The 26,557-nt window shown below is 46.0% G+C and overlaps 1 protein-coding gene across 1 annotated transcript in view; it reads left to right on the top strand.

Moving 5' to 3' along the window:
* The first annotated feature begins 4,743 nt into the window (after positions 1-4,743).
* LOC119436271 (uncharacterized) overlaps positions 4,744-26,557 on the top strand; it is an 88,651-nt gene continuing 66,837 nt past the window's right edge. Inside the window, exon 1 of the mRNA XM_037703070.2 lies at positions 4,744-5,282. Coding sequence (XP_037558998.1) covers positions 5,265-5,282 — 18 coding nt within the window. The 5' untranslated portion in view covers positions 4,744-5,264. The remainder of the gene's footprint in view (positions 5,283-26,557) is intronic.

The raw sequence follows: 26,557 nt of genomic DNA, 5'->3' as shown, positions 1-26,557 counted from the left end.
AAATTTTAAAGAGGATTCAATCATTTTGGAGAGAATAAATACTATGTTAATAAAGAATTTGGAGAAACCAATTTCAGTGATATGAATGCCGATCTGATTGGTAGCATAAAGCTACGATAATTAGCACGTTAATTGTTTTTTTCTGTTAAAATATAAAACACTGCGTGAAAAACGTCTTTGTGACTATAGCCTTGTGTCGAGGCCCCAAATGATAATATTGCCGGCATACTTATTCCTAACCCAATTTTGCAGAAATCAGCTTCGAGTAATATTATCGTTTGAATAGTATGCTTTGGATATAGTCGGCATCATAAAAAGAAGTGGTCCATTGATCCAGTTTCCTTACAATTGTGGCATAGACGGGACATCATTCGACCAGCTCTATGTAAATGAAAATTCAATTGCGGGAACGGACAGCGTTATCTTGTGTATGTAACTTCCAGTTGTCGAGAAGGAGATCACTCTTTATTCCAGCACAAACCGAGATGCTGGAAGTCTGAAAATGTTATCAGCGATAATTTGTTGAAATCTTTTTGTAGGGAAAATTTTCTCTATCTTGATGCAGTGATGTAAGCTATAGCCGGTAAAATAGAAATCAAAGGTCCACTTAAAGAAGTTCTGGCTAATAAATGTGCGATTTCGTTTAAGTATAAAGCTAGATTCGTTGCTGAATAAAGTGTCCTTCTTCTCCGCGAAAGAAGTTTTTCAAGCGCATCTGCGAATGTTTACTCCAATCGGTACCGCAAGGAACAGTACAAGATACTGCAGCTTCTCTATATTTCAGGTCCCTCAAAACAAGTCGAAGTCTAGGAGCTTTTGAGATGATTTTATTAACTGGAATGTAGAACTTCACTATTGCCGACCATTCCCGTTTTTTCCCTGGTGAGCGTTACGCGGCGGAAAAATGAAGACAACAAGTTATAATTCAGCCGCGGAAGACGATGTGCGAATGCCATAATGATTAGCAATAATTTTATCTATCACGTAGGGTTTTGCTGCAGTAATAACGGTTTCTGACTGAATAAACCAAGCAAAAAAAGGTTGCCATAACGTCACAGGATCGTCGACAATGAGAGCTAAGCTATCATTGTAATCAAAGGCAGCTTGGTCAGGACACCGAAAAGAATCAGCCTTATGCTCAGGTTTGGGTCCAGATCACACTATTCAAGTGTTTCTGTAGCGATTATCCGTAATTGTAATTCGTCAACATTGTTGCTGAACAGGACAATGTCATCTGCAAACCTAAGGTTTCTGAGATATTCGCCGTTGATCCTCACACCTAAGCCTTCCCAGTCTAAGAGCTTGAATACTTCCTCTAAGCATGCAGTGAATAGCATTGGAGAGATTGGGTCTCCTTGCCTGAGCCCTTTCTTGATAGGTAACTTGCTACATTTCTGGAGAACCAAGGTAGCTGTGGAATCCTTGTAGATATTTGCTAAGATATTCACGTATGTCTCCTGTACTCCTTGATTACGCAATGTCTATGTGACTGATGGTATCTCTACTGAATCAAATACCTTTTCATAATCTATTAAAGCCATATAGAGAGGTTGATTGTACTCCACAGATTTCTCGATTACCTGATTCATGACATGGATATGATCCATCGTAGAATATTCCTTCCTGAAGCCAGCCTGTTCTCTTAGTTGGCTGAAGTCAAGTGTTGCCCTGATTCTATTGGAAATTACCTTGGTGAATATTTTATACAATACTGAGAGCAAGCTAATGGGTCTGCAATTCTTCAATTCTTTAACGTCTCCCTTCTTATAGATAAGTATAATGTTGGCGTTCTTCCAGCTGTCCGGTACACTTGAAGTTGTTAGGCATTGCGTATAAAGGGCCGCAAGCTTTTAAAGCATGATATCTCCTCCACCTTTGATTAAATCTACTGTTATTCCATCTTCTACAGCAGCTTTTCCCCTTGTCACGCCTTCCAAGGTCCTTCTAATTTCATTGCTAGTTATAGAAGGAGCCTCTGCATCCGGTTCATCACTATTTCGAATGAAAGTAGCTTGGCTGTTTTGGGCACTGTACAGGTCAGTATAGCATTCTTCCGCTCCTTTTACTATGTTCACAATAGGCAATTTTTTTGTTGAGTTCTTCGACAAAATGCGGTCATCGCGGCTAGTAGTCAAACCCAGGACTTCATGCTGCTCGGTGACAGAATGGCACTATACCAATAATCCAGCATAGCGAATAAGATACATGTGTTGCCTATCACACACAGGCTCGTTGCTCTTTGCAGCGGGCATTATCTAGACGACAGCAGTCAACAGTGGTCCAAAAATGAATGTCGCTGCAGCCAGCGTTTCGACAGCGGTAAATTCTGTTCGTCAAGAAACGAAGCGTTGGCTCCAGTGAAACATTGGCTCCAGCAACGTCCCTTTTCGACCACAGTGGATGATTTCAAGTCTCCATCTTCTTTTGGTCCTCAATATTTGGCTCTCTAGAGAATAGCATCACGTTTCGGCTTTTGACACATTGCTGCACACAGAAATGTGTCACAACGTGATACTTCAGAGAGATCGAAAAAATACTAAAATGAGAGATAAATAGGTTTACCGAAGATATAATCAGGTATGAACTTTTCTGGTTGAGTGCATGAGCGCTATTCCGAGAACGATGGTAAATATATATATATTCACAACCTTGACAGTTACAGCGTAAACAAAAGACCGTGCAAGTAGGAGGGACAAGCCCCCAACGATTAAAGTCAGCTTGAGTGTAAGCTAGCAGTTTCTAGGCGCTGCTTCTCATATTAGTTACTATACTGCCTCGTGCATTTGGCTCTCGTCGCTGCGACGCCGAATTGCAATACATACTTTCAGTAAAGTTCGCGAGGCACTTTCATATAGCATTAAACTGAACCATACGCACTTCCATAGCTGTCACTATCTATACTACGGGAAACAATCTGCAGTGTTGGCTTTGGTGTGAAACATTATGTGTGCATGGATGCTCGTAGCGATCGCAAGGTGGATGCTAAAAGTACTAAAAGTATAGCAAGGACAGTGTGTGCTTCTCGTGTTGGATACCCAGAAAACCATGGTTGTGCTGGTATATGGTCGCTCATTTTGCCACCTGATGGCATTTTACGATTCCCGAGAAAACGGGTAACTATTACGTCAGACCCCTTAAGCACTTAAGATTTTTACTGAGCTCAGATAATTTTAGCGAAAGAACGGCGTCCTTGGGAGCGCTCTTTCATACATTCTTCTCAACGTCTTCTTTTTTTTTTCATTATTATTACGTTGGTCCTGCGAGCACAGTGGTGTAAGATGCATCACTTTCTGCTGCAGTCAGTCGGCGTTGTGCGCAGTGATAATATTATTTCCATTTTATAAATGCTCGGCTCACTTGCACGAAGCATTTAAAAGCGTTTGATTCATTCAGACTGCTTTAGTGCATGCCACCGCAGTATTCGATCTGTTCGATGCGGTCTACCTTCCAGCAGCATTTATTTCACGTTAACGCTTGGATAGCGACGTCGTGTCGCACAGTGGAAGTGACAAATGTTTACATTTCCGGGAACATTTGTCACTTTTTCGTGTCATATCTAAATGCGGAATGTGCGAAGCGACAGCGCAATAATTCAGTCGACGACAATCTAAGCCGAGCATCGGTTTTCGCCTGAAGTTCGCCCGTGGCAAACAACCCCTCTCAGCTGCTCGGATTCCATTATTAGTGCTGTGGTAATCACTTCCTCTTCGAAGGCATAGCGCCAATCCTGATGAAACGTCAAGGCGTGGCTCCGGGGTGTTCGCTGATTTCCCCCCGATTAACTAAATATAGCGAATAGAACGGGTGCCGAAAATGGCATCAATTACCTGGCACAGTTTGATTGCTCTTTGAGACGTGGCCGGATGACGTCGTCAGAAAATGGGTGCTTTCCGATAATACATCTATAAAAGTACTTTAAAGTTCTCTCTCAGATTATATCAATGAGCCCTGCCAAGCTGCACCTTGTGCATAAATTTGATTCACAGTAAACATCACTCACGCTACGGCAAATGGTCAGGAATGAATGAATACTGCATCCAAGCAACAGTGACTTTTTCTCAGTGCAGAAACAGTAGGAAAACATATTCTAAAACCAGCTTATGAAGTACGGCCCACAATAGGGGTTAGTCTAACACCGCCGTAGACAGGAGGAAATACATGAAGCCTGCAAATAATGCAACCAGCAATGTATTTTTAACATCTAGTTTTGTTTTGTTTTTATTGTACCAATTCAAGAAAAACTAAACGTTCACCCTTGCAACTGCAGCGTTGTTAGAGGCCACCCATTCGCAGCGCTGAACTTGAGTTCTCTCAATGGCGAATTTTTGCTACTGCAGCCGAAAATACTGGAAGGAGGCGCACAAGAATAACACGACCTCAGCGTGTTCGCTAGGCGAGCCGCGGACGGTCCGGCGAGACGTGCGGGCGGCGAACGCGTAGAGAGAGCGGTCCGTAACGGCTGGCTCCCTAAGTGGCCGGCTGCTCCCCAAGGAGAGCCAGCGGCTCGATTCAGGCAACGCGGGCAAGCGCCTCGCGTTCCGTCAGCTACGCGCACTGCAGACCGCCAGAGTGGCCGTCCTAAAAATAGTCCAAGCACTTCGTTCTTCTCAAAGAGGCGCCACGCTAACGCCGCCGTTGCCGGTTAAGGTCGCGCGCGGCAAACGACGCGAGCGCGCGCGCGAGGATGAAAGGGAACCACCACCGGCGGCGGTTGCCGGATCGGCGCCAGAAACAAAACACGGCTGGCTGGAGGATATGCATGCATGCCGGCCGAGAACACTGCGATCTTCCTCCAGGCAGCTTTTCGTCTCTCGTCGGCGCGAGCGTCGGTATAGGAGGTGGGCGGCCGGTTTTTCTATAACTGGTAACTGTGCATCGAGCCGAAGACACACACAGAATCGCGTACCGTGTATGTGTACAGCTCCCGTGAGGAAGAGAAAACAGGAACATGCGGAACGCGAAGCGAGAGTATTGCAGGGTTGCTCGCGGATGACGCGTGAAGGGCCGCGCGAGAGGAAGGGCTCTCGCTGGACGGTAGCCGACGGCGACACTCTTTCCTGGTCCAGTGCGGAGGAGGCCGCCCTTCCCGATTCCGTCCTGGTACACTCCCTCCCTCAGCGGTGGCTCCGGCGGCAAGGGGGGAGGGATCCCCCACACTGCCCAGCCAAAGCTATAAATGGCCCTTTGCAAACGCACGCGCGGTTTCTTGCCATTCTGGATTTCGGACAGCTTAGGTGGGGACACAGCGCCGTCTGCGAGACGACATGACGTCTCAAATCAAGGTAAGCGCGGAGCAGCAGGCGCCCTGCTACTGCTCCGGCCGTGCGTGCGATTCCAGTAGCGATCGGTTACCTCTCTCAACAGAGCGAAAAAACTGGCAGCATGGCGAATGCAGTTCGCGTACAGTGGGAACGGCACGTGGATTTTGTAATGTGAATGTTGTTGAAAGAGCGCGTTGTTCCGTCATTTCAGTCTTCTTAGTTCTACGAGTGCTAGCAGGTTTTTCCCGTGTTCGCGCTACGTCTTACAGTGGATCAAAGGGCACTTGATGTGATTTGCTAAATGTCGATTTGACATTCAGTTTCACAGAAAACACACTGTGATGCGTTGCTCCTTTTCTCGCTACGATGTTGCAAGATAAGGAGCATTGGACACACTTTGTAATGCAAGGACACCTTGCTCCAACTTCACGCAACCGTATTATCTGATCGATCTAGTGCAACGCCTTGGTAGCAATGTAACAATTTCATATCATATATAGTTTTCTTTTGTTGTGTCACGAAAACTAAATTGAACTGATTGACGACATAGTTCATTTGAATACCACGCTCCAATTTTATGTGCGTGGGAAAGCTGAAGTAGATTTACAGATGCTAAATCCACAAGAGCTAAGTGGTGAAACGTTTGTATGCAGTAGGAAACTGGGCCTCTATTCACAAAATAATTCTTGCGCTAGAAATTTTCGCAAGAGCAGATGCTAGCTATTCATTATTTCGACGTGCGGCAATGATGGCGGTTGGCTAATGGCAATGAGCAATTTTGTGAATTTGGCCCCCTGTTTTCTCAAGTGGACATACAAGTGGTGACAAGTTAATCTTGTATTTCCACCGGAAGAGATGTGGGTGGGAGGCGTAGCTGTCTAGAGCACTGCACGGGCTCGGGCTTACCCGAAAGCCCGGGCCCGGCCCGGCCCACGGGCCGGACCGGGCCGGGTAGAGCAGTTTTTTCACGGGCTCGGGCCGGGCTCGGGCACGGCGTCTGCTTTTTGACCCGGGCCCGGGCCGGGCTCGGGTTTTTTGACGCGGGCCCGGGCTGGGCTCGGGCTTTCTGCGAGTTATTCTGGGGCTTCTCAACTCTGAAAAACATGTATTTTTCGGTCTCGGGCCGGGTTCTGGCCGGTTTCGAGCCGGACTCGGGCCGGGCTCGGGCTTAAGGTAAAGGGGTGGCGGGCCGGGCCGGGCGGGTAACGTAGATTATTTCCGGGCCCGGGCCGGGCCCGGGTCTCGCCATAAATGTTTTGATCGGGCTCGGGCGGGCCGCCCAATGTAAAAACGGGCTCGGGCCGGGCCCGGGCCGCAAAAATCGCCCCGTGCAGTGCTCTAAGCTGTGCAGACAGCCTTCATGGCTAGGGCAAATAACGAAAGCGCGTTGATGTACGGAAGTAATTTGCACAGGAAAGCGCAGGTAATTTTCCAGCCAACCTTTGCGGCTACAGCACTTTACGACAACCACGTATTAAAGGCACTGACGAACACCCTAGTAGAATGTCTCAGTCGATCTATGTTAAATGGGCATCATTTAATTAACTAGGTTGTCCTTATGTTACAGTTTGCTGGCTTTTACAACTAAATCCGATATCTGGAAGCTGCTAGACATGGACAGTCTTAATTATTCTCATTTTTTTGTGTTAAAGTTAACATGCTCGAACTGAACCCCTTTTAGCTTACCTAGGTAACGTGACAAAAGGTATGTTTTTTGAAAGAAAATATTACTCAGCTGCCTGAAGTCCTCGGTGTGGCTCTATAAATACACGATGAAGGACAAGCCATTTAGAGAAAAGTAAGGACTCGATTACTCGGGAGGGCTAGGACGTCATTTTAGAGTATTCCACATTATCGTGGTGCATAAAGGCGAAACTTATGAAATTATCTTTACAGCGCAGCAAGGACGCGGGGCCAGTACGTCACGTCGATGGTGCTTTCATGAAACGACATGTTTCAATACAATATTCGAGCCCACACATTTTAAATTAAACACCTAGATAGCAATTTTGACGTGCACTTTCTATATATGATGGAGAGTCCCCTTTTTTTATTTTGCATCTTTCGCTTCGTAAATGTTACAAGAAGGTGCAGACGGCATGTACGCTGAGAACGGGACTAAGCGTTTTCTCTGAAGGAGCGTACGACATCGCTCGGAAATTAAGCGGTTCATAAAGCGTGACAATCGCAGGCAGTTTCGCAGCCTGAAGCATTTAATTAGAAGGCTTGCAGTGAATTTTATCTTATCTTTCAGTCATTGGCCACTTCCTTTCCCCGGCTGTAATTGTAATCATTGTATTCTGCCACCTAATTCAGACAGCGTTTCTGCGTTATCAACAGACTATTTTGCGGAGACCATTCCTTGTTTCACTGTCCTAATACCATACAAAATTGGACCACAAACTGGGGACTCGTCAGGCGGTAAGTGCTCTGATTCGCCGTCTCAACCACAGGAGCAATTTCACCTTCCTCTTACTTAACTATTCTGGTGGGAAGGAATCGTTCTTCAGCTTGATTTCAACATGCTTGAGAAAAAGGACCGATGAAATCTCTCCTTAACGGTGGCTAAAGTTGCTTCATGCATAACTACTTCATGGATCATGTTCAAAAGATTTGGCTTTAACTATTAACCCAGAGGTCTTCGATCTCACTAAATAGAACCTAGTTGCTGAACTGTTAGCGACGCGATAAGTATATCTAGTTTAGTCTAAGACTGACTTTACTAGCGTATATACTTGAATAATTAACGTATAATAATAACACGTACAAATATCAGGAAAAGATTTCATTAAGTTATATGACAGTGCAAAGTGGTCTGAAATCTAGGATGGAATTTACAATGCTTTCAGTTAGTAATCACTGTTTCTCATTGGCCGACCACATTCACTAACAGTGCATGTAATATCACTATTGGCGGATAACTGTTGCTACAAAATGCTTTATAGCGGAAATGGTTTGTGAACAGAGACACTGGTCTTTAATCGAACGTTCGCAGTGATTGTGCTCATTTGTTGTCACTTGCGTATGTATCGAATGTAGCATTACCCCTCGTTCTTCTTGTGCCTTGGGCACGTTAGGATACGTATTGAATTATGAGCGTGCAGCAAGTCGCGTAGAACAGTTACACAACGCTCAGATGACAAAAAGGTCCTTCCTTAACATGCGAGGAAGAGAACACTGTGTCCTCGCTCCGGGCCATGGGACAAGGGGCATAAGTTTTAGGCGCTGACAGTGCGCTCGTCTGTACTGCCGAAAGCGTCGTGTATTTCGAAGTGACGCCGCGAGATGACTCCCTGATCGTACGTGTGTTGTCTAAGAGGTAGTAATGCATTTCGACAAGAAATTTGTGTTTTGTCGCCGTAATTTCATGCATTCGCTTTCACGTTTAACGAGCGAAAAGACCCTGTCGACGTTTATTCATCCAATGAGCCGTATCCGAGAGGCAACCGCAGCCGCAGCAGCTGCCGCCTGGTCCGGCGTTTTGAAAAGCCTGATTGCAGAAGGAGCGTAGTTTTACTAGGCTACGCTAGTAGCAGAAGAGCTCAAAAGGTACAAGAGATCATCACGCGGCTCAACTTCGCTGAGTCATTTACAAAGTTAAATTAAATAATGGGGTTTTACGTGCCAAAACCACGGTCTGATTATGAGGCACGCCGTAGTGGGGGACTCCGGAATAATTTGTACCACCTGGGGCTCTTTAACGTGCACCTAAATCTAAGTACACGGGTGCTTTCGCATTTCGCCCCCATCGAAATGGGGCCGCCGTGGCAGGGATAATTACAATATACGAGTAGGAAGCTATGAACGCTGTGTCAACGAATACAGGTCTTTATGACGCCAGCCTCACGCACTGGTCTGCTGAAGTTCCGACTGGACATCTCTTTAATAGACTGGCGCAAGACCACACGTCAAACGGCGCGCGCGACGAAGATCGTGGCGAGCACGTTCCGACGCTTCAACGACAAGGAAGCGCCACTCTCCCCTTGGTGGGACCGGCAGTCTTCTCCACCACAAGGGGGGACGCGACAACGCTTCGTGTGCTTTGTTTCAAGAGCCGCGATGGCGATTCTTTGCGGAGCTTTGAGGAAAATTGCCTAGAGCGTAGTTCTATAGAAGAGCGTCCAAGCACACGCCCTCATAGCGGCTGATCTCTCTCCATTCTTCCAAAATAACCTGCTGCCTTTTCCCGGCACGTACGCGGATGCGAACGCCCGGCTGCGACTCTTACTTCCAGGAAATTTCCTGCCTCCGTACCAAAGCCGCTGGCCGTTACGGGACCACGCAACTTCGTGCTCTCTATCTGGAGGTTATGATTTTTGATGTTCCGCAGTTGTAATTCTTGACTGTTTCCTAGGATTTCACTCTTCGTCTCAAATACCGTTTGCAGAAATGTGGAAAGAACTCTCGGCTTTCCACGCAATGTCCTTCTTTCCTCGCTCATATGTTGACTCTTTTCGGAGAAAGGAGCCAGGAGCTCGCTTCCGTTTCGCCCCCCCCCCCCCCCCTACCCAGAGCGAGTGGACGAGCATTGCAAGTATTGCTACATCGCATGTAGCATGATTCATTAACATGAAAATAATAGTATGCTTTGACGGGCCGACGCACTGGTTTGGATAATTCTCCTTCGCCAGCGCACTGGCGAGGGAGAAATCTCTAAAGCCATGCTGCGTCCGTGGCATACCGATCGCTAAATGCGGCAGAGAATTACATCGTGACCTGCATGACGACAAGACACAGCCGAAAATCGTCACCGACGTGGACGCTTTGTCCTCGTTCCGGTTATTTTCTTCACACTGCATAGTGATACCAGTCCACCGTAGGGGCTGTTTAACATACAAGTGCTCAATATAAAAAATCAATAGCACGATATCTGCAACGTCTATATATATATATATATATATATATATATATATATATATAGACGTTGGTTCGTAGTCCGCCTACGGCTCGATGTATTTTCGCCCACGTTCATTTCTTTCATTTATACTTTCTACATTTCAATTACGTACGCAATTAATTCCCCATATAACCTTTCCTTGGTGTTATTGTCTGTTCGCTTTATGTGGTTGTGACTTAAAAAAAACGGCACCTCGGCGTTCTTTTTTCGCTTTCATCATACACTCACACATTGCAAACCGGCTAATTGGTACATACATAACAATTAGCCCCGTATTTATACATATATGTATATGCACATATACATATATGTACAGTCGCGAGCAGAAGATTGTGGACCAAACGTTCCACGATTTTATTTTTTTTTTCTTCGCAGCCTGGGCATTCCGGCTGAAATCAAGAGCGCACGCCTACGTGCACGTGTTTGACCAATACAACGTATTAAGCCAATTCGAGGCCGCGGAGCTGCGCGCTTGAATTTATTTAAAGTATTTGCTAATGCTGTGGTCTCCAAACTTTTGTTCGCGACTGTACATATATGAAAGAGGGCACGAAAGTGAAAAATTTCCTTTTGTATACTGACTTGTCTACCGTGCTCCCGGTCCTCGTCACCGAATTCAGCCACAATAATTTTGTATAAATTATTCACGCTGATTAGTAATCAGGTTTTGAATTATTACAGCTGCAGCCAAATATGTCAATACAAGATTTGCAAAGCACTTTTAAATAGATCAGTTGCAGTTTCTTGTGGTGCGTTATCTTTGTCGTAGCTGTTGGTACCGCTTTTAAAAGGGAGTTCACGCAATTTGTAACATTCCGACCAACACTATATATATATATATATATAGTGGTGGGTTATTTACAACGCTCACAGCAGACACCACCCAAAGAACACGACGGGCTTGTTTTTGTCGTGTTCGTTTTGTGTTGTCTGCTTTTCGCGCCTTTAGAAAGAATGTGTATACCTGGAGAGAACACACTGATGCGATCGAAGAGTACCTCTTTCATATTTTTTAAGCCTTTGTTGCATCGTCACCACCCGCCTGAAGATGCCAGGCAGTTTTAGTTTTGTTTTGTTTTATTTGACCGCACTACTGTCGAACTCGGAACACTTTAGGGCACAAAGCGATTAAACGAACCATTGAACGCTTTTATATTCTGCGATCCGTGGGTGTAAAAGCGCTGTAACACCACTAATCTCCATTCACTAACGTGCTTATGCGTAGTGCCTCCTTACAGTCACGCGTTAACTATACTGAAGGTACAGCGCTTGATTATCCACAGCGGCGGCTCAAACACCATGGTGTTCTGTTAGGGGTTGGTTTCTGTAATACCGTAATACGAAAATGATAGTGGAACACGATTTCGGTGAGCATTAAAGGAACCCTGAGTTCTGTACATTTCGCATGCAATAGCTTAGCTTGAATGTTCCAGTTTTCGGATGCAAAAGCTGCAGGAATCAGTTGTACATCTGTCTCGTCACTTACCTATGTAATGTTGTGTGGCATAGCACGACCCGGAAGGAGAACCAAATGTGAGAAATAAAAGAACAGAGCTGGTCGTCGAGTTTTAAAGTACAACTAAAGAATGAAAGCTCGCACCCTACATCGTGAAACGCGTAGGCGCACGTATTTTTGCGAGACGAGACGTTGTTTTTTGTATCCATGCGTGCGACTACGCTTTTTTTAAATCAATCAATCAATCAATCAATTTATTATTATACAATAATATAGTTACAAAGTAATAGTAATACAGAAGGAGGTCCCAAAGTAAAAACTGTCAGGGGGACCTCCTGTTAGTACATGCATAAAAATGTAGAGCATACGATTAGCAACTAAGGTAAAAATAGCGGGAAAATACAAATCAATGTAACCAAAGTAAATAAAAAAAAATATGACATCACCTAAGACTTGCGATTATGAAAAAATGCAAATAAACACACACACACACACACACACTCACACACACACACACACACACACACACACACACACACACACACACACACACACACACGCACACACACACACACACACACACACACACACACACACACACACACACACACGCACGCACGCACGCACGCACACACACACACACACACACACACACACACACACACACACATACACACACACACACACACACACACACACACACACACACACACACACACACACACACACAGAAATCCGGGACGCAGAAATTTTGTTGCGAGAAAACCGTCTGACTAAATTGCATAAATTTGTTGCATTTGTTAGCGACAGAAAGTTTAGGACCTCAATTTGTTTACAAAAATGCCCGAAAATAAATTGGAAGTACAAAAGATGTGAAAACTGAAGCTTACAAATTTGGAACTCCGCAGAAGTACGAGATATTGCAGTTGTTTAAACTGCATCTGTTAGAGCAGCTAAAGCGGACAAATTTTATATGTAAGTATCTGACTTACGTGAAATTGTTACAATGTTTGCATGGGTTTTGTAAAAGTGCGACTCACAAATTAGTAGTATATTTCTGAGCGGTGTGTAATATGTCAATTTTGTCCGCTTTTGATGTATTAAGGCGTAGTTTAAAAAATGTGATAACGTTTTCTAGTCTAGTGCTATGGAGTTGTAAACGTGATAGTTAAGTATTCTTAAATTTTACCATTTTCATAAATTTTTCTAAAAAGCTGCCGGCATAAACAAAAAATCTGCGGCGTGCAGTCACTCAATTTTAATTTTTTTCCTTTAAATCCAACAAATCCAATCAAAATCGGAGAAGTGGGTTCCGAGAAAAACGATTTCTCCATTCACGTGTATGCACATGGGAGCTCCCGAGATAAAGCTTCCCCTAAAGTATTACACACATGTTATAAAAAAAAGATGGAGAGGGGGGGGGGGGCGAACAGTCGCCGAACCGCCATCAAATGGCACTTCACCAAACGATGTGCATCAAACAAGGCCACTAATCAATACAGTGATAGATGCGCTGCAGACTGCTTGTATGCAACTGGAACAAAAGGAAATACCAACATGAATGAACAATTCGGTAGCATTTTCATGAAAATGGAAGGAAGGTTTCAAAAAGAAAATACAAAAGGTTGAACCTAAGAATTTATAATAACGAGGTGACAACAAGAGGCAAACACACGTCCGGGATAAAAACACAACAGTTACAGACGGGTATACCTAAATAAGAAGTTTTAACAGAAAAGTGTGAACAAAAAATGCGTAACGGAAAAACAGGGGCAACACAGCTGTGTATAATAATATTTATCAGGAAATGTCACAACAATCCTTCATTTATTACCTTCGCGCAGTAGGACTGAAACTATCGTCAGCACAGAAACGTCATGTTAGAAGGGTGTGATTACAGTAATTTAAAATGATAAAGAAACCAAACGGGGACGCAAAAGGTGCCAAAAAAGAAAGGTGTAGCAAAAAAGGTGTATAAACGGGCATCACTGATTTGTGACGAATGTTGAACTACCAAATTGTTAGAGCGTCGACAGAAACGTTAGCTTGCCTTATCTATCGTGGTCGCCAGACGATACGGCCTTGAATTGAGGGATAAATAATTACTCACGAACTTCCCTTTCCTGTGCGAAGTGGCACCAGATGTTAATAGAATGGGGGTTAGTTTATCAAAAGAGTGGCCGTGAAGGTTAGCGTGCTTGAACAGAGGGGTATTAGGAAGGCTTGTGGCATGCGATTATTGAAGCGCAGCCTGAAAGGAGATTACATCTGTCCGGTGTATAGGATGTGTAGATACCGAATATTCCAGCATTGTGCACATACACAGCGCTACCTGGGTTACAACCAGTCATCTTTCTTACTAAAATAAAAATTTCATTACACTTTATTGTAAGTGTAGTAGTCATGTGGGTGCAACCCGGCAATGGTGCTTACGACAATTATTGCAACCACTGTGACGATATTATTAAATACGTAAACTTTTCTATGCCTACCGAACGAGAAAATACGTCCGTCCGTCCATCCGTCCGTCCCGTAAGCCGATCGCTTTCAAGATAGGGCCCGCAGCAGCAAGCGAATTCACCTTCGTGCTGCCTCTTGCTTCAACGCGAACTAAGCGGCGAGAACCCAGCACTCAAAAAGCTACCAGCACACGGCGTGCTCAGTCCCTTCGCAGTTAGCTTTCAGGATAGGGCCGCCGCGGCCACGCCAAAGGCAGCCGCCGCCGGAGTATGGTTGATCACAGTTGATAATGGCTCGCATCGACAGGAGGCAGTGTCATCGATCACGTCTACTTGCAAGGTCTACCAAACGTGATATTGTTCAATTACGTCCCGCACTACAACACGCATCGGACAGTGCTCATCTTCCACGAAGCAGCGGCATCATCCAAACGCACCATCATATAACATGAGTGAACATCGCTACTACTCACCCATCACTAACAGCAATTACCAACAAACCTTTCACGACGTGGCGCAATACTCCTGTGTCGGCTGTGGGTAGGAGTAGCCTTGACTAACTCCTACAACTATCGTATTGGAATGGCGGAATCACCCATGTGCGATAAACGCAAGTGTGAAGAAACCATCGATCATATTGTGTGCCACTGTTCTCGCTTGGATAAACAACACATTACTCTCCAGTGTGGCTTGAATAGAATGTATGATAGGCCATTCACAGAAGCAAAGGTCTTGGGAGCCTGGCCTCACAGCTCATCAGCCCAGAAAGCCACTCGAGCTCTTCTGCAGTACCTGAAGGTGACAGATTTGAGTGCCCGACTTGAGATATGCTGCACCTGCCTTAGTGCATGTGAAAGCGCGATTAAGACTCGTCTCTTATTTTTATCTTTCTTTCACTCCACCATCCCCCTCCCCACGTGTAGGGTAGCAAACTGGACAAAGTCTGGTTAACCTTCCAGCCTCTCCTTCCTCCTTTCTTTCTCTCTTGCTACTACTCACCTCTTCGTCGTCATCTCACGCTGGTCTCAGTTAACATTTCAGTGTTGCAATCGCGTTTCGCTGTTACACTATTCTTTCGCGGTGTTTCGCGCAATTATACCAAACGCAGCAGCGTACGACGTCGAATCAACAGGTGATTAGATGGCAAATGCTTACGCATCATTTATATAACTCCCACAGAACATTCTACGTGTAAGTTTTATTGCGAGAGCAATTATATGGGAAATCCAGGTGCATTTTTGCCATCGCCGTCACCGTCGCTGTCGTCGTGATGTTCCGTATAAAGTCAAAGCACGTTAACATAGTCGCCGCGCACCGTATGCTGTATGTGCGAGTGAAAGCTTGCGAGGGTCGGCCGACGATCACGGCTCAATCTTGTGTGCGCAAGGGAGGAAAGCGGGCAGGAAACGCGCTGTCTTCCGTTGCGTGCGAGGCACCGGGGGGGGGGGGGGGGGGGGGGGGGGAGGGCGTTCTACTCCAGCGGCTTCTGCGAACGGCGCGGTCGCATGGGCGCCGTATCTTGAAAGCGATCTGTGATGTGGACAAAGTGCGCTGAATGCTGGTAGCTTCGTATGCGCTGTGCTTTCGACACTTAGTTCGCGTAGCGAGAGGCACCACGCAGGTCAATTACCTCGCTGCTGCTGCCACGCTTCCCTACTCCTGCGTTTTGACCGCGAGTTTCCGTGGTCATCGATTGAGATGTGTTCATGTTTACCTCTGCGCGCGTGACAACTTGTTTGTTAATGTAGTTTGTAATCGAATGTTTGCATGTTTATATGGCCGATAAAACTAATATCCTTAATTGGTATAGCGTCTACTAATTTGCTATCGCAATCGATGCTTCGCCTTTCGGGCGGAACTGCGACTTTTGACGTTACTAACTTGCTCACTCTATGCCTTGCTTTACTTTTGTCTTTGTGGCCTGTCATCTTGCTCTTTCTGTCTACTTCACTGTTTTTGATCTTCAACTTCTTGTTTATCCCCTCCTTTCTAAACCATAGGCAGGTTTGGTGTCCCTCTCGGTGGCAGTGACCAGTCTGCGCTCCTTCCCCATTTCTCTCACTGTGTATGGCATGTTTGTTTTCATATCAAACAATAATAACTATAAGTTGTGTGAGTTATTCTCCAGTACACTGCGCGTGGTGGTTCAGGAAAGATGTCTATGAGGCGGTTGCTTTGTGTGAGGATGTTGTGATTCTTTTGAAGGATGCAGCTAAGGAATGTGTCACTAGGTTAGTATGTGGTCGTTGCACAGTGTGCATATATATATATATATATATATATATATATAGATGCATATGTATACATATATACAGGGTGTCGCAGCTATCCCGCAGCATGATTTTAAAAAAGAGGAACGGCGTTACGCTAAGCAAATCTAGTGCGTATTGTTTCCAGTACAGTGGAGTAGCCGCCAGTAATTTTTTCGTTGCTGAGATTTAATTAACTAATTGTAATTAATTATCTAACTCGAGAAGTAGTGCCCTAATTACCAAAGTGTCAATGAGAAAATTGTAGAGCTACATGAAAAACTACCGATACAGCTTTGTGTTGCTCAATACGTGCCGCATAAATGTGTTTTTGCGAGTGTGAAAGGAGCCCGCGAATACACGCAGAATTGCCGCGCGACTGGTCGCTCGAGGCACTTTGTGTGTATTCGCGGGCTTCTTTCACGCTCGGAAAAACACCTTTATGTAGCATATGCTGGGCAACAGAAAGCTGTATCGGTAGTTTTTCATGTCGCTCTACAATTTTCTCATTCACACTTGGGTAATTAGGCCAGTACTTCTCGAGTTAGAAAATAATTGCAATTAGCTAAATAAATCTCAGCAACGCAAAAATTACTGGCGGCTACTCCACTGCACTGGCAACAATACGCACTAGGTTTGCTTCGCGTAAGGTCGCACCTCTTCTTTTAAATCGTGCTGCGTGATAGCTGGCACACACACACACACACACACACACACACACACACACACACACACACACACACACACACACACACACACACACACACACACACACACACACGCACAATATATATATATTTATATATTTCTGTATTTATTTATTCATTTATTTATTGCTACGGCTAGTAGTCTCCTCTGGAGACGTGACTGGATGTCGAGACTATTGTTTAGAAAGGGTTCACTCGTATCAGCTTTGTTCCCTCCTCCCTCGGATTTGGAATAAGCGTGCTCGTCTCTCACCCCGGAGGTCCGAGTTCGATTCCCACTCAGACCGAAATGTACCAATATTTTCTCGCAGAAGCCACTACGTTACTGTGTTTACAGGAACCTCCCTGAGAAATGTGACGTCAATCCGAGCATTCTTCGGGGCGTCGGCCATTTTTCGTCACAGGGAAGTTTCGACAAGGTCACCGCCAAGGGCACGTAAAGGGCACCGCCAACATAGACACCTAAGGATTTCGCCCTGATAGGCATGTTGCTTCACTCAGTATAAGACTTTGTCAGAATAAGAAATACTACTGAAGGTGAGGCAGACACAGCTTGCAGCTGGAATGTTTTTTTTTTTTTGTGTGCTAGGTTTTGGAATTATCAACGTTTTATTTTATCAAGTGAAATTTAATGGGGATTCCTTCGTTCTGAGAGATATCAGACTTTACTGCCGACTTCCTTGTCATTTTGTAGCGTCTCGAATATACTTGAATCTACTTCGGACGAATTTTTCACTATGACATGAAAGCATCATGTAATGTGTAAAAACAGCTTGTAATGTGTAGAGTCTCTCCGGATTATTTGTGCAGTAGACACATGCCTCATCCTGTTGCCAATATATGATCTGGTATTCTTTTATTGCGATAGCATATAGTATATGGCAACTGGTGACGCAACTATTGTGCTGTCCGGGTATCGACGGCGCACGCGCAGTCCGTGCGTGGAGGGCTAGAAGGCCTCAAGAGGCGCGCAGTGCGTTTGGTTGAAAAAAAGAACCGTAGTTTCGCCCGAAAGGCGAAGCATTGATTGCGATAGCAAATTAGCAGATAGCCATATTAAGTAACGATAGTATTTTTATCTGCCCTATCAACTTGCAAACATTCGATTGCTAACTAAATTAACAAGCATGGTGTCAGCGCGCACAGCAAACATGAACACTTCACACTCGATGACCGCGGACACTCGCTGTCAAAACGCTGGCGTGAGGAAACGCGGCAGCAGCAGCGAGCGAAGCGGCCTTCGTGTTGTCTATCGCTTCAACGCAAAATGAGCGCTGAGAACACACAACACTCGCAAAGCTACGAGCCACCGAAGCACCTAGACTCCGCCCCGAACGCAGATCACTCTCAAGATGCGGCCGCGCGTCCGCGCGCAGCCGCCCTATATGCAGTTGCAGCCGGAGTACAACACAGCCCCGCTCCCTCCCCTCCCAACAAAACGGGGAAGCCATGTGGGCGCACCCTCGAGCTCTGAGCATTCGATTCTGCCGGAGCCAGGGCGGTGTTCTGGCTCCCTCAGCCAGCAGGAGCGTCGCGCGCACGCACATTAGCATTTCAGCTAAACAGCATGTGTGCACATCACACCATGGGGCATAGAGTGGTCTGAGCGGAACATATAGTAATAATAAAGCTACATCTATCTAATGCTTTCATTGGGCGATGCTTTTCCGCAGGTCTCATCTCATACACCATTGATGTCTGGCGCCTGTAACGAGCCGTGCCCGCGTTCATCGTTGCTCAAGCGTTGTTCCTACTGCACAGAAGCAGTTGGTCTCGCGTGCTGTTTCGCACCTAGTCGCTTCTGCGTATTGTTATAACACCACGTGAGGAGTAGAGCGCAACGCTAAACATTTACACCACTTTCAATGCTTCGCATGTGGGCGTAAATGCCATTTTGTCCTCAGGAAGCCAGCTCGGACGTCAGAAAGCAGCCACTTCCCGTAGTGCTATCGTTCACATTTTTTTTTCATTATTTCTCTTTTGCACTCTTTGCGAAACTCCACGGACATTTTTGGTTTCATCATTTTCCGAGCTTATCGGCACACTCTGGCGGCCACTTGAAGTTTCGCGACACTGCAGCGGTGCGAAAGAAGACGTGCACACTTTGCACACGAGGAGAAAATTTGGAAGAGAAGAAGAGTTCCGAGAAATATTGGATGCTGTTATTTTAGGCCTTCGGCGTCGGCGTCGATTGACCGCAAGTAAAAGCACTTCAGAGGTTGCATATTACAGCAAATACTGCCTATACACCAGCGTCCATATTAAAAAAAATATCGCATCAGTGCTCTCCGCTGTAGACCACAGGCGTGACGATTATAAACTACTTTGCTTAATGCTATCACGAGTGGCGGGTTCCCGAACACCGTCCAGTCAGGAAACGTTCTTATGTAAGATAAGTACGGGTCTGGAGCTGTAGCTGGTGTCGCAGACAGGAAGCACGGGGCGTTACATGAGGTTGTAGGACCCGCGAGACGCCAGTTTCTCAATCTGCGTGGGTCAATTAAGTGAGCACGATCATCAGCGGAAATGTGATATAACATATGTCCGCGCATGGCAGTCTTAGCAACGCACCACAACCACACAGCACGAATTTTCGCTCCTTTTCACATATTTGGCTTCACAAGCAGTGTATTGTAATGCTCATTAGAATATCTGTAGTATTTCTGCGATATGTGCTTTCGGCAGGGCGCCTTTATTCTTCTTTCTCTCTCTTTGGAAACGTTCCATGCAACCTAATTGACGAGAGGGGTTATTAGCTTGTGCCCACTTATCATTGTCTCGGGCGCCCTTGTTTAGCGTGGGCACAGCAGACAGTGCGTGAAGGCGTGGGACATATATTTCGGCCGGCGCAAAGTTCGGATGGTTTGTTAGGCCCAACGCTGATACGGTATAAACAGGTTGAAGGAAGGGGGTATGAAAGACTAATAAGTGCTCGAAGTATGACCGAGACAACACACGCTTACAAAGGTTTGTCGGGATCCTTGAAATATCTTGAAATAATCCCCTACCTTAGCTATAAGTACAGCGTTAGGTAAGATTAAATACGCTATTGATATAATTATTATGCAGGCTCCCGTCTACAGCATAAGAACAAGTCCAAGAATATAGGAGCCGTGATGCTAACTTATGCAAATACCCAATGCATGCAGAATATTGCTCCCAGATTTATGCTACGAGGTTAGCCATCTCTTTCGTGATACCGCTACGTTTAGAACATGCTGCCAGATGACATCACCTTTGCAGGTCACAGTGACGGAGGATTAGACTGCCCGCTTCCTGGTCCCGCAGTGAAAACTGAATAAATAAGTAGTTTGACAGAACTGACTAAATGAATGTTTCAAAAAAAAAAGCGTGTTGTAACAACTGCCATCAACTAATGAGCTTCGCCATCTACCGTTGTTGCTCAAAGTGTTCACAAATAGCCAGCCCATAAAGCACCAGATTCACTTCACTGATGTTTTTGGGAGGAATACAAAATAAGTAAAAAACATGTAACTTCTCACAATATCTGTAGTGCGCACACGTTGCATCTCTCTCTAGTGTATTCAATTTGACTTGAGCTGTCCTTCCAGCCTCGAAGCAGCCACATTAAAGGGTATCCAAGTCTCAGCCATGTTTTCTGAGTCAGCAAAATTGTTCCCTAGATAAAGCGCTTATGGTCGCAGCTGGTGACGGCTAGGCTAGTGACTAAAAGCATGTGGGACACTGCTGTAGCCTTTTTTGGGATCAGTATGCCGAGTTTGTTCGTTGAATTGACCCTTAATAGCGTTATAGTCCATGTGCGCAAGCTAGCAGCAGCATCAATTTTGTAGATTTTATGGGCTTTGAATAAGGCTTGTGAAAACGAAGCTGGTAGAGAGAGAGAGAGGGTAAAGGAAAGGCAGGAAGGTTAACAAGACGCCCCTCCGGTTTGCTCACCTGCGCTGGGAGAAGGGGACAAAGGGACCAAAAGAGAGAAAGCAGAAAATAAAGAGAGCAGACGTTGGGTGAACATTTGATGACGCGCACTAAATGTCACAGATGCTTACCATGTTCAGGTACTGTAGCAACATCCTCGTTGCTTTCTGTGCCAGCGACACGCGTGGCCAATGTCGAAGGACTTTCGATTCTGAAAACGACATCCATTACAACCGGTTAAAGTACGCAAGAGATATGGAATCCTTCTGAGTACACGCTACAAGAGCACAAGAAATATGTTGTCTGAGTAAATGAATACGTAAGAAGTTCGTGGAATTCTTCAAAACTGACTTGGTAAATAGGCAGGCTGTGCGAAATAGACTCCCTTGTTCTTTTAAAGACGACGGCAGCATCTGCAAAAAAACTTCTTGTTCCTGAATGTTGTTGTTTAAAAGAAAAGCTTAACACATGTTACCCCAATCTCCATCCGTATCCCCATGAGCACATTACGAAAAAGTCACCGCCTAAGCACTCCATAAGCTGAAACGTGCGGCCCCGGTGTTTAGCAGTGGGTTAATCCCGGCGTTGTATTGAAGTGTTTCTCAATTATTCGTTACATGTTTGTGTTTCTAGTGGAACGCAAGCGTCAATGGCGGGCGGATGCTGCTAACCACGACGCCGAGCTAACTAGAGATATCGAACGCATGCGACAATGGCGAGCCGAAGAGGCGGCGTTGCGAGCAGAGCAGTGTCACCGTGGCAATGGCGGGAACGCGTTCGCTGGGGCCAACGCCCGCTTTCGGCGGGAGTTTCTCGAGCGGCACTTGGGCTTCGGCTGCAACGAAACGTCCACGTTGAAATCGCGAAGTGGAACGCAAGCGCCAATGGCGCGCGGATGCTGCTAACCACGACGTCGAGCTAACTCGAGATGTCGAACGCATGCAACAACAGTGAGCTGTGGAGGCGGCGTTGCGGGCAGAGCGCGTGCTTGGGTACGACGCAGAGAACGACGTCACTAACGGCGATGCCAATGGCACGCGCGCTTGGGTGCGACGTAGAGAACGACGTAACTGACGCCTCAGCCAATGGATACCTTTATCGAAACATGTGGTGAACGGTTTGTCGTTTCACCTAGCCATTTAGAGCTTTCGCTGTAAAATAAAAGATCCTCGCCGGTCCTCGTACTTTCCTCCAATGAGTTATCACATTGTATGAGATCTTATAATTTATTACTACATATCGATATGCGCCTGACTTGGACTACTTCATTGTCATGGGTGAGTTATGCCATTGAGATCTACTGCAGATGTCTACGTGCGAGTCTAGTAAGTCAGCTATTTTCAACCGAAAGACGATAGCAAAACAACTCATTTTGTTTGTTGTTTGGGTATTACGGGCGCAGAAGCGGCAGCGCTTCTACGCCGGTTCTATTCAGGTTGCGTCGTCCTTCTTGTGACATTTTCTCAATCCCGCTGCTTTCGGCAGTATGGCATCAGCAGGAAAGGTGATGGGCTGAAGTCATGGTCATTCCGCAGGTGGATAACCATGTTGCAACGCATCTTGAATTATCGGCGGCAGATCGGGCAGATAAGTTCTCTCTCACTCAGAGTAGTCAAAACCGAGTTGTCATTGGAAGATTCCTCGAAATTTGGCATGCTGAGGCGCACTGCGACTTCGTGCACAAGAAGTCGTCTAACGGCATGTCCTCAGTGAACGACCCACCACCTTTCCTGCAGCAGCTGATGAGATGGCGTCGACTGCTGCTTGTCCGGGGGCCGCATGCCCTAGAAAGGTGGAATAAAGCACGTTTACGAATCTTCTGCGTCCAAGTTAGCGTTTTGAGACGCTTAGCGTATCAGGTGCGTCGCATAGCAACAGTTTACTTATAAAAACTGTGCGCGTGCACATTCTAGCTGACGATGAAGATGGAAGTTACTGCACGCGTTGGTAGCCTAAATTCGCTCTGCATCTCTCTATTTGTACTTTGCCGCTGTGACGCGTCTACAAGGCCAAGTACGTCGTATCTTGTGATTCGACACGACTCAATGCTGAATAAAATGTAATAAAACTGTGACTTGAGCGAGTTGGTAATGCTTCATCTTGAAATAAAATACCGCGAAAAAACGAGGACGGATAGAACAAGAGACACACCACAAGCGTGTATGTCTCTTGTTCCATCCGTCCTCGTTTTTGTGTGCTGTTTTATTTCAAGCGGAATAACAGTTTCTCCTTCTCTGCAAGGTCCTCCATGGTGGCTGGTCCATCGTTGGAATCTTCAGCGCATCTTTTGTCGCAATGCGCCATTTTACCTTGCTGGCTTATAAAAGCTTCATGTGCACCTATTCCCACGGTGCGTGACATAATGTTTTTCTTTTTTTTCATGAAGGCTTCGTTATCCGGCCGGCGTAAAGCGGAACGCGACGTCTGTTTTGCATCTTCAAAACAAGGCCAGTAGATAAAGTATGTATTTAATATGATCTCGTCGTAATAGCAAAAGTTCTAGAAGACACTTTCCATCGTGCCGATGTGACAGCAGTAGGTATTTGTAAAAGCAACACCCAGCCACATGCGACACATGCCGTAAAGTCGTAAAGTGACGTCGCATTGAGATAGACCAGGTGGTAGTCGATGGTGCAATGAAGGCTCAAGAGAGTGCAGTAGCTAAATGGCATATTGTGCAGCTGCATTTTAATGTTCTAATGCACTACGACCAGCAAGTATAGACAACGTTGCCAAGCTCCATCAGGGTTTAAGAATGGCGCGGGCGCACGCTGCTTGGTGGGCAAGATGCTCTGCTTCGTTGGCACTTTCGTTGCCTATAGTGCCGCAATGGCCGCATAGCCACTGAATTTTGAGAGCGTGTCCATTATCAAGAGATCGGTTGTAAGGTTCTCTGATTTTGGATACAAGCTGTTCATGAGGGCCATGACAGAGGCTCCATTTCAGAGTTTAAAAGACTGCCTAAGAATAAACAAAATATTTTACCATCAGTCAGCTAGGTGTTGATGAATGTAGCCCACTGCACATCTGATCTCGTTGATTTTCCCGCATGGGAGAACTTGAACTCTATCGATGCCGATATTGAGGGGACGACAACCGCAGTGGGGGAATTGTTTGCAGTTACCGAAACATTTTCATGTACGTACATGCACACAATCGAATGTTTTATATAAGAGCTGCAAATGGTCTTATTTCAGAGCTGCGTGCGGCAAATAACCCTCTTTTTTTAATGCTAGGAAAACCTAAATTTACGGCACTTGCTTGGCGCGCCACAAATCAGTCGATGGCCCAGTCACGAACGTGAAGCCTGAGGTAAGCGATGAGCGTTGAGTAACTACAATGCTCAAAAATGTAGCGCGTGGTCTTCGCGTTGGCAGAAAGGCTAGGGGGTGAGGTGGCGCTTGTGGGTTCTGAGCGCTTCGATGGCTATGTGTGGAGTCACCAGACGAACATGGCAATGACAATCATTGCGATTGTATAAGCACGTCGTGGAAGGCCAGACAAGCCCGGAGTGTATGGGCTTATAGGCTTTGGTGTGCGCGGAGGTTAGTTTTTCATGTGTTCTACAACATCTGGTGGCTGTAAAGGAGAAATCCCCAAACAAGTGCTCTGTACCGCTCCAACCTGAAAGTCACCGATGGTCCCCATCTTTCCCCAGCGATGAACTTGAAAAGCTGCACAATGGAAATCAGCTTTCTCTTCATGTGAGGGACGTGAGGACAGGTCGCGATCAACGATTACGCTCAAAATCGGCGTCATCTTTTAGGCGATTGTATAATCATTAATAGGCACGATGTAGGGTGCCACTAATTTGTCTGTGAATGTGACTATTGCGTGTTTCGCAGCGAGAGCTACATTGGCCATATTCTCGCTGTTTCGCTGTGGCCGGTGGCCGCACCGCGAGCTGAGCCGTTGCCTAGCAACCACTGCAGCTGACAGCGCCGCTCGCCGCGCCATCTGGCATGACGTCAGAGGAAGAGCCGGTGAAACCGCGTTGCAACAGAGGAGGAGCCGGCATTGCACCGTATATACAGAAGGGGAGGCTCGGTGGGATTTGTCGGCAGATATGGAAAGTGAGTCCGAGAGGCTGAAAGAAGCCAGGCTTCGTCGGAACGAAACGAAGAGGAGGCAGCGAGCCGAGGACACGGAGGAAGAACGAGCCGCACGCCTCAAGAAGCGTTGTAAGTACGAAGCGGCCAGGCAAGTGCATTCAGATGAGGATAGCATCCGAAACGTGTTCAAGTCACTGTACGACAACCCCTCATCCTCCCGCGTCGCCGACCATCGGGCCGTCTTTGTGGCAATTGAGAAACAACAAGATGAAGACTTTCAAAATAAATGCGTTACACTTTAAAAATGTATGGTCTCTAATGTAACCATAACTTAACGAGAGGCATATACCAGCCAAACCTAAACACTCGTACGTACGAAGCTAAACGATAAAGATGTAACCGTAGAGAGAGCCAAGCAAAACAATAAGATTAACTGTACCTCTCTCTACACACACCAAGCTAAGCCACAGCCAATTTTTTTCCCGCTCAGGCTTCTATAGCTCTTGTCCGGCGACATATGTAATTGTCAGAGAGGCCGCATTCTAAGGTATTCCGTGCAGTGGAAGATGTGTCTCGCCTGACACCCGATTACAGTTATCGTCTGCGACAATTTAGATGCTAACCGTCTGGGGCAATGTTTGTACTAGTCTTACAAGGACGAGGTTGAAAAGAGTGGTACCGAAAACCGCATCCTTTGGGATGCCACGAGAAGCATAATCTTCATTCGTCGAGTCATCTTCAGCAACGACAGCAGACCTTGTGAAGTAGCTTCGTACCCATTGAAGAAACAGCAACCAGTCTCTGCGGTTTCTAGAACATCAAGAATTACTTCATGGGTGACGTCATAAGCGCCCTTCATCTTCATGTCAAGAAAAATAGCTAAAGAGACGCTTCATCGATTTGGCTGGCTGAATAGAGGACATAGATGCAAGATCGATGCTGTGGTCGATTGACGAGCGGCCATGTCTAAAACCGGCCATGAAGTCAGAATGCATGTTCGAGGTACCATTCTATCTATGTAACTACATAATTTCTCTGACCTTACTTACACAGCTGGTAAGTGCGATAGGGGACAAATCAAGCGGAGACTTTCCTGGCTTCACTAGAACAAACAGACAGCTACATTTGCATATGTTCAGAACGTTACCATTACGCCAGGACTGTTTGTTGTGATCGAGAACTGAGTGTCATGTTTCCTGGCCAACGTGGCATAATGTAGCGTACGTTAGCCCGTCGGGACCGAGTAACGACGACCTTCTATAGGTAACCAAAGCCGCTTGAAGCTCCTCAATAAAGAATCCCACAGCCATATTTGTATCTCGTACTTTAAGAACATTGTGTAGAGCCGCATCGTTGGTTACTATCTCACCAGCTATATACATATTCGTCGGTGACAATAAACTTTCGACGGCTTTGATTGAAGACCAGTGAATAGAAATGGTAATGGTGTTGTGGATAGACGCAAATACGCGTATCCTGTAAAGATCTCCACACATAAGACAATGGCTTTCGAGGGCCAAGGGATTGGCAGAAGCTCTTACCCACCGCTTGGCCTGCAGCTTGTCCATCAATCCGACGC

This window comes from Dermacentor silvarum, chromosome 1 (assembly GCF_013339745.2).
Source record: "Dermacentor silvarum isolate Dsil-2018 chromosome 1, BIME_Dsil_1.4, whole genome shotgun sequence".
In the NCBI taxonomy this organism is placed as follows: Eukaryota; Metazoa; Arthropoda; class Arachnida; order Ixodida; family Ixodidae; genus Dermacentor; species Dermacentor silvarum.
This window is presented reverse-complemented; position numbering and strand designations above follow the sequence as displayed.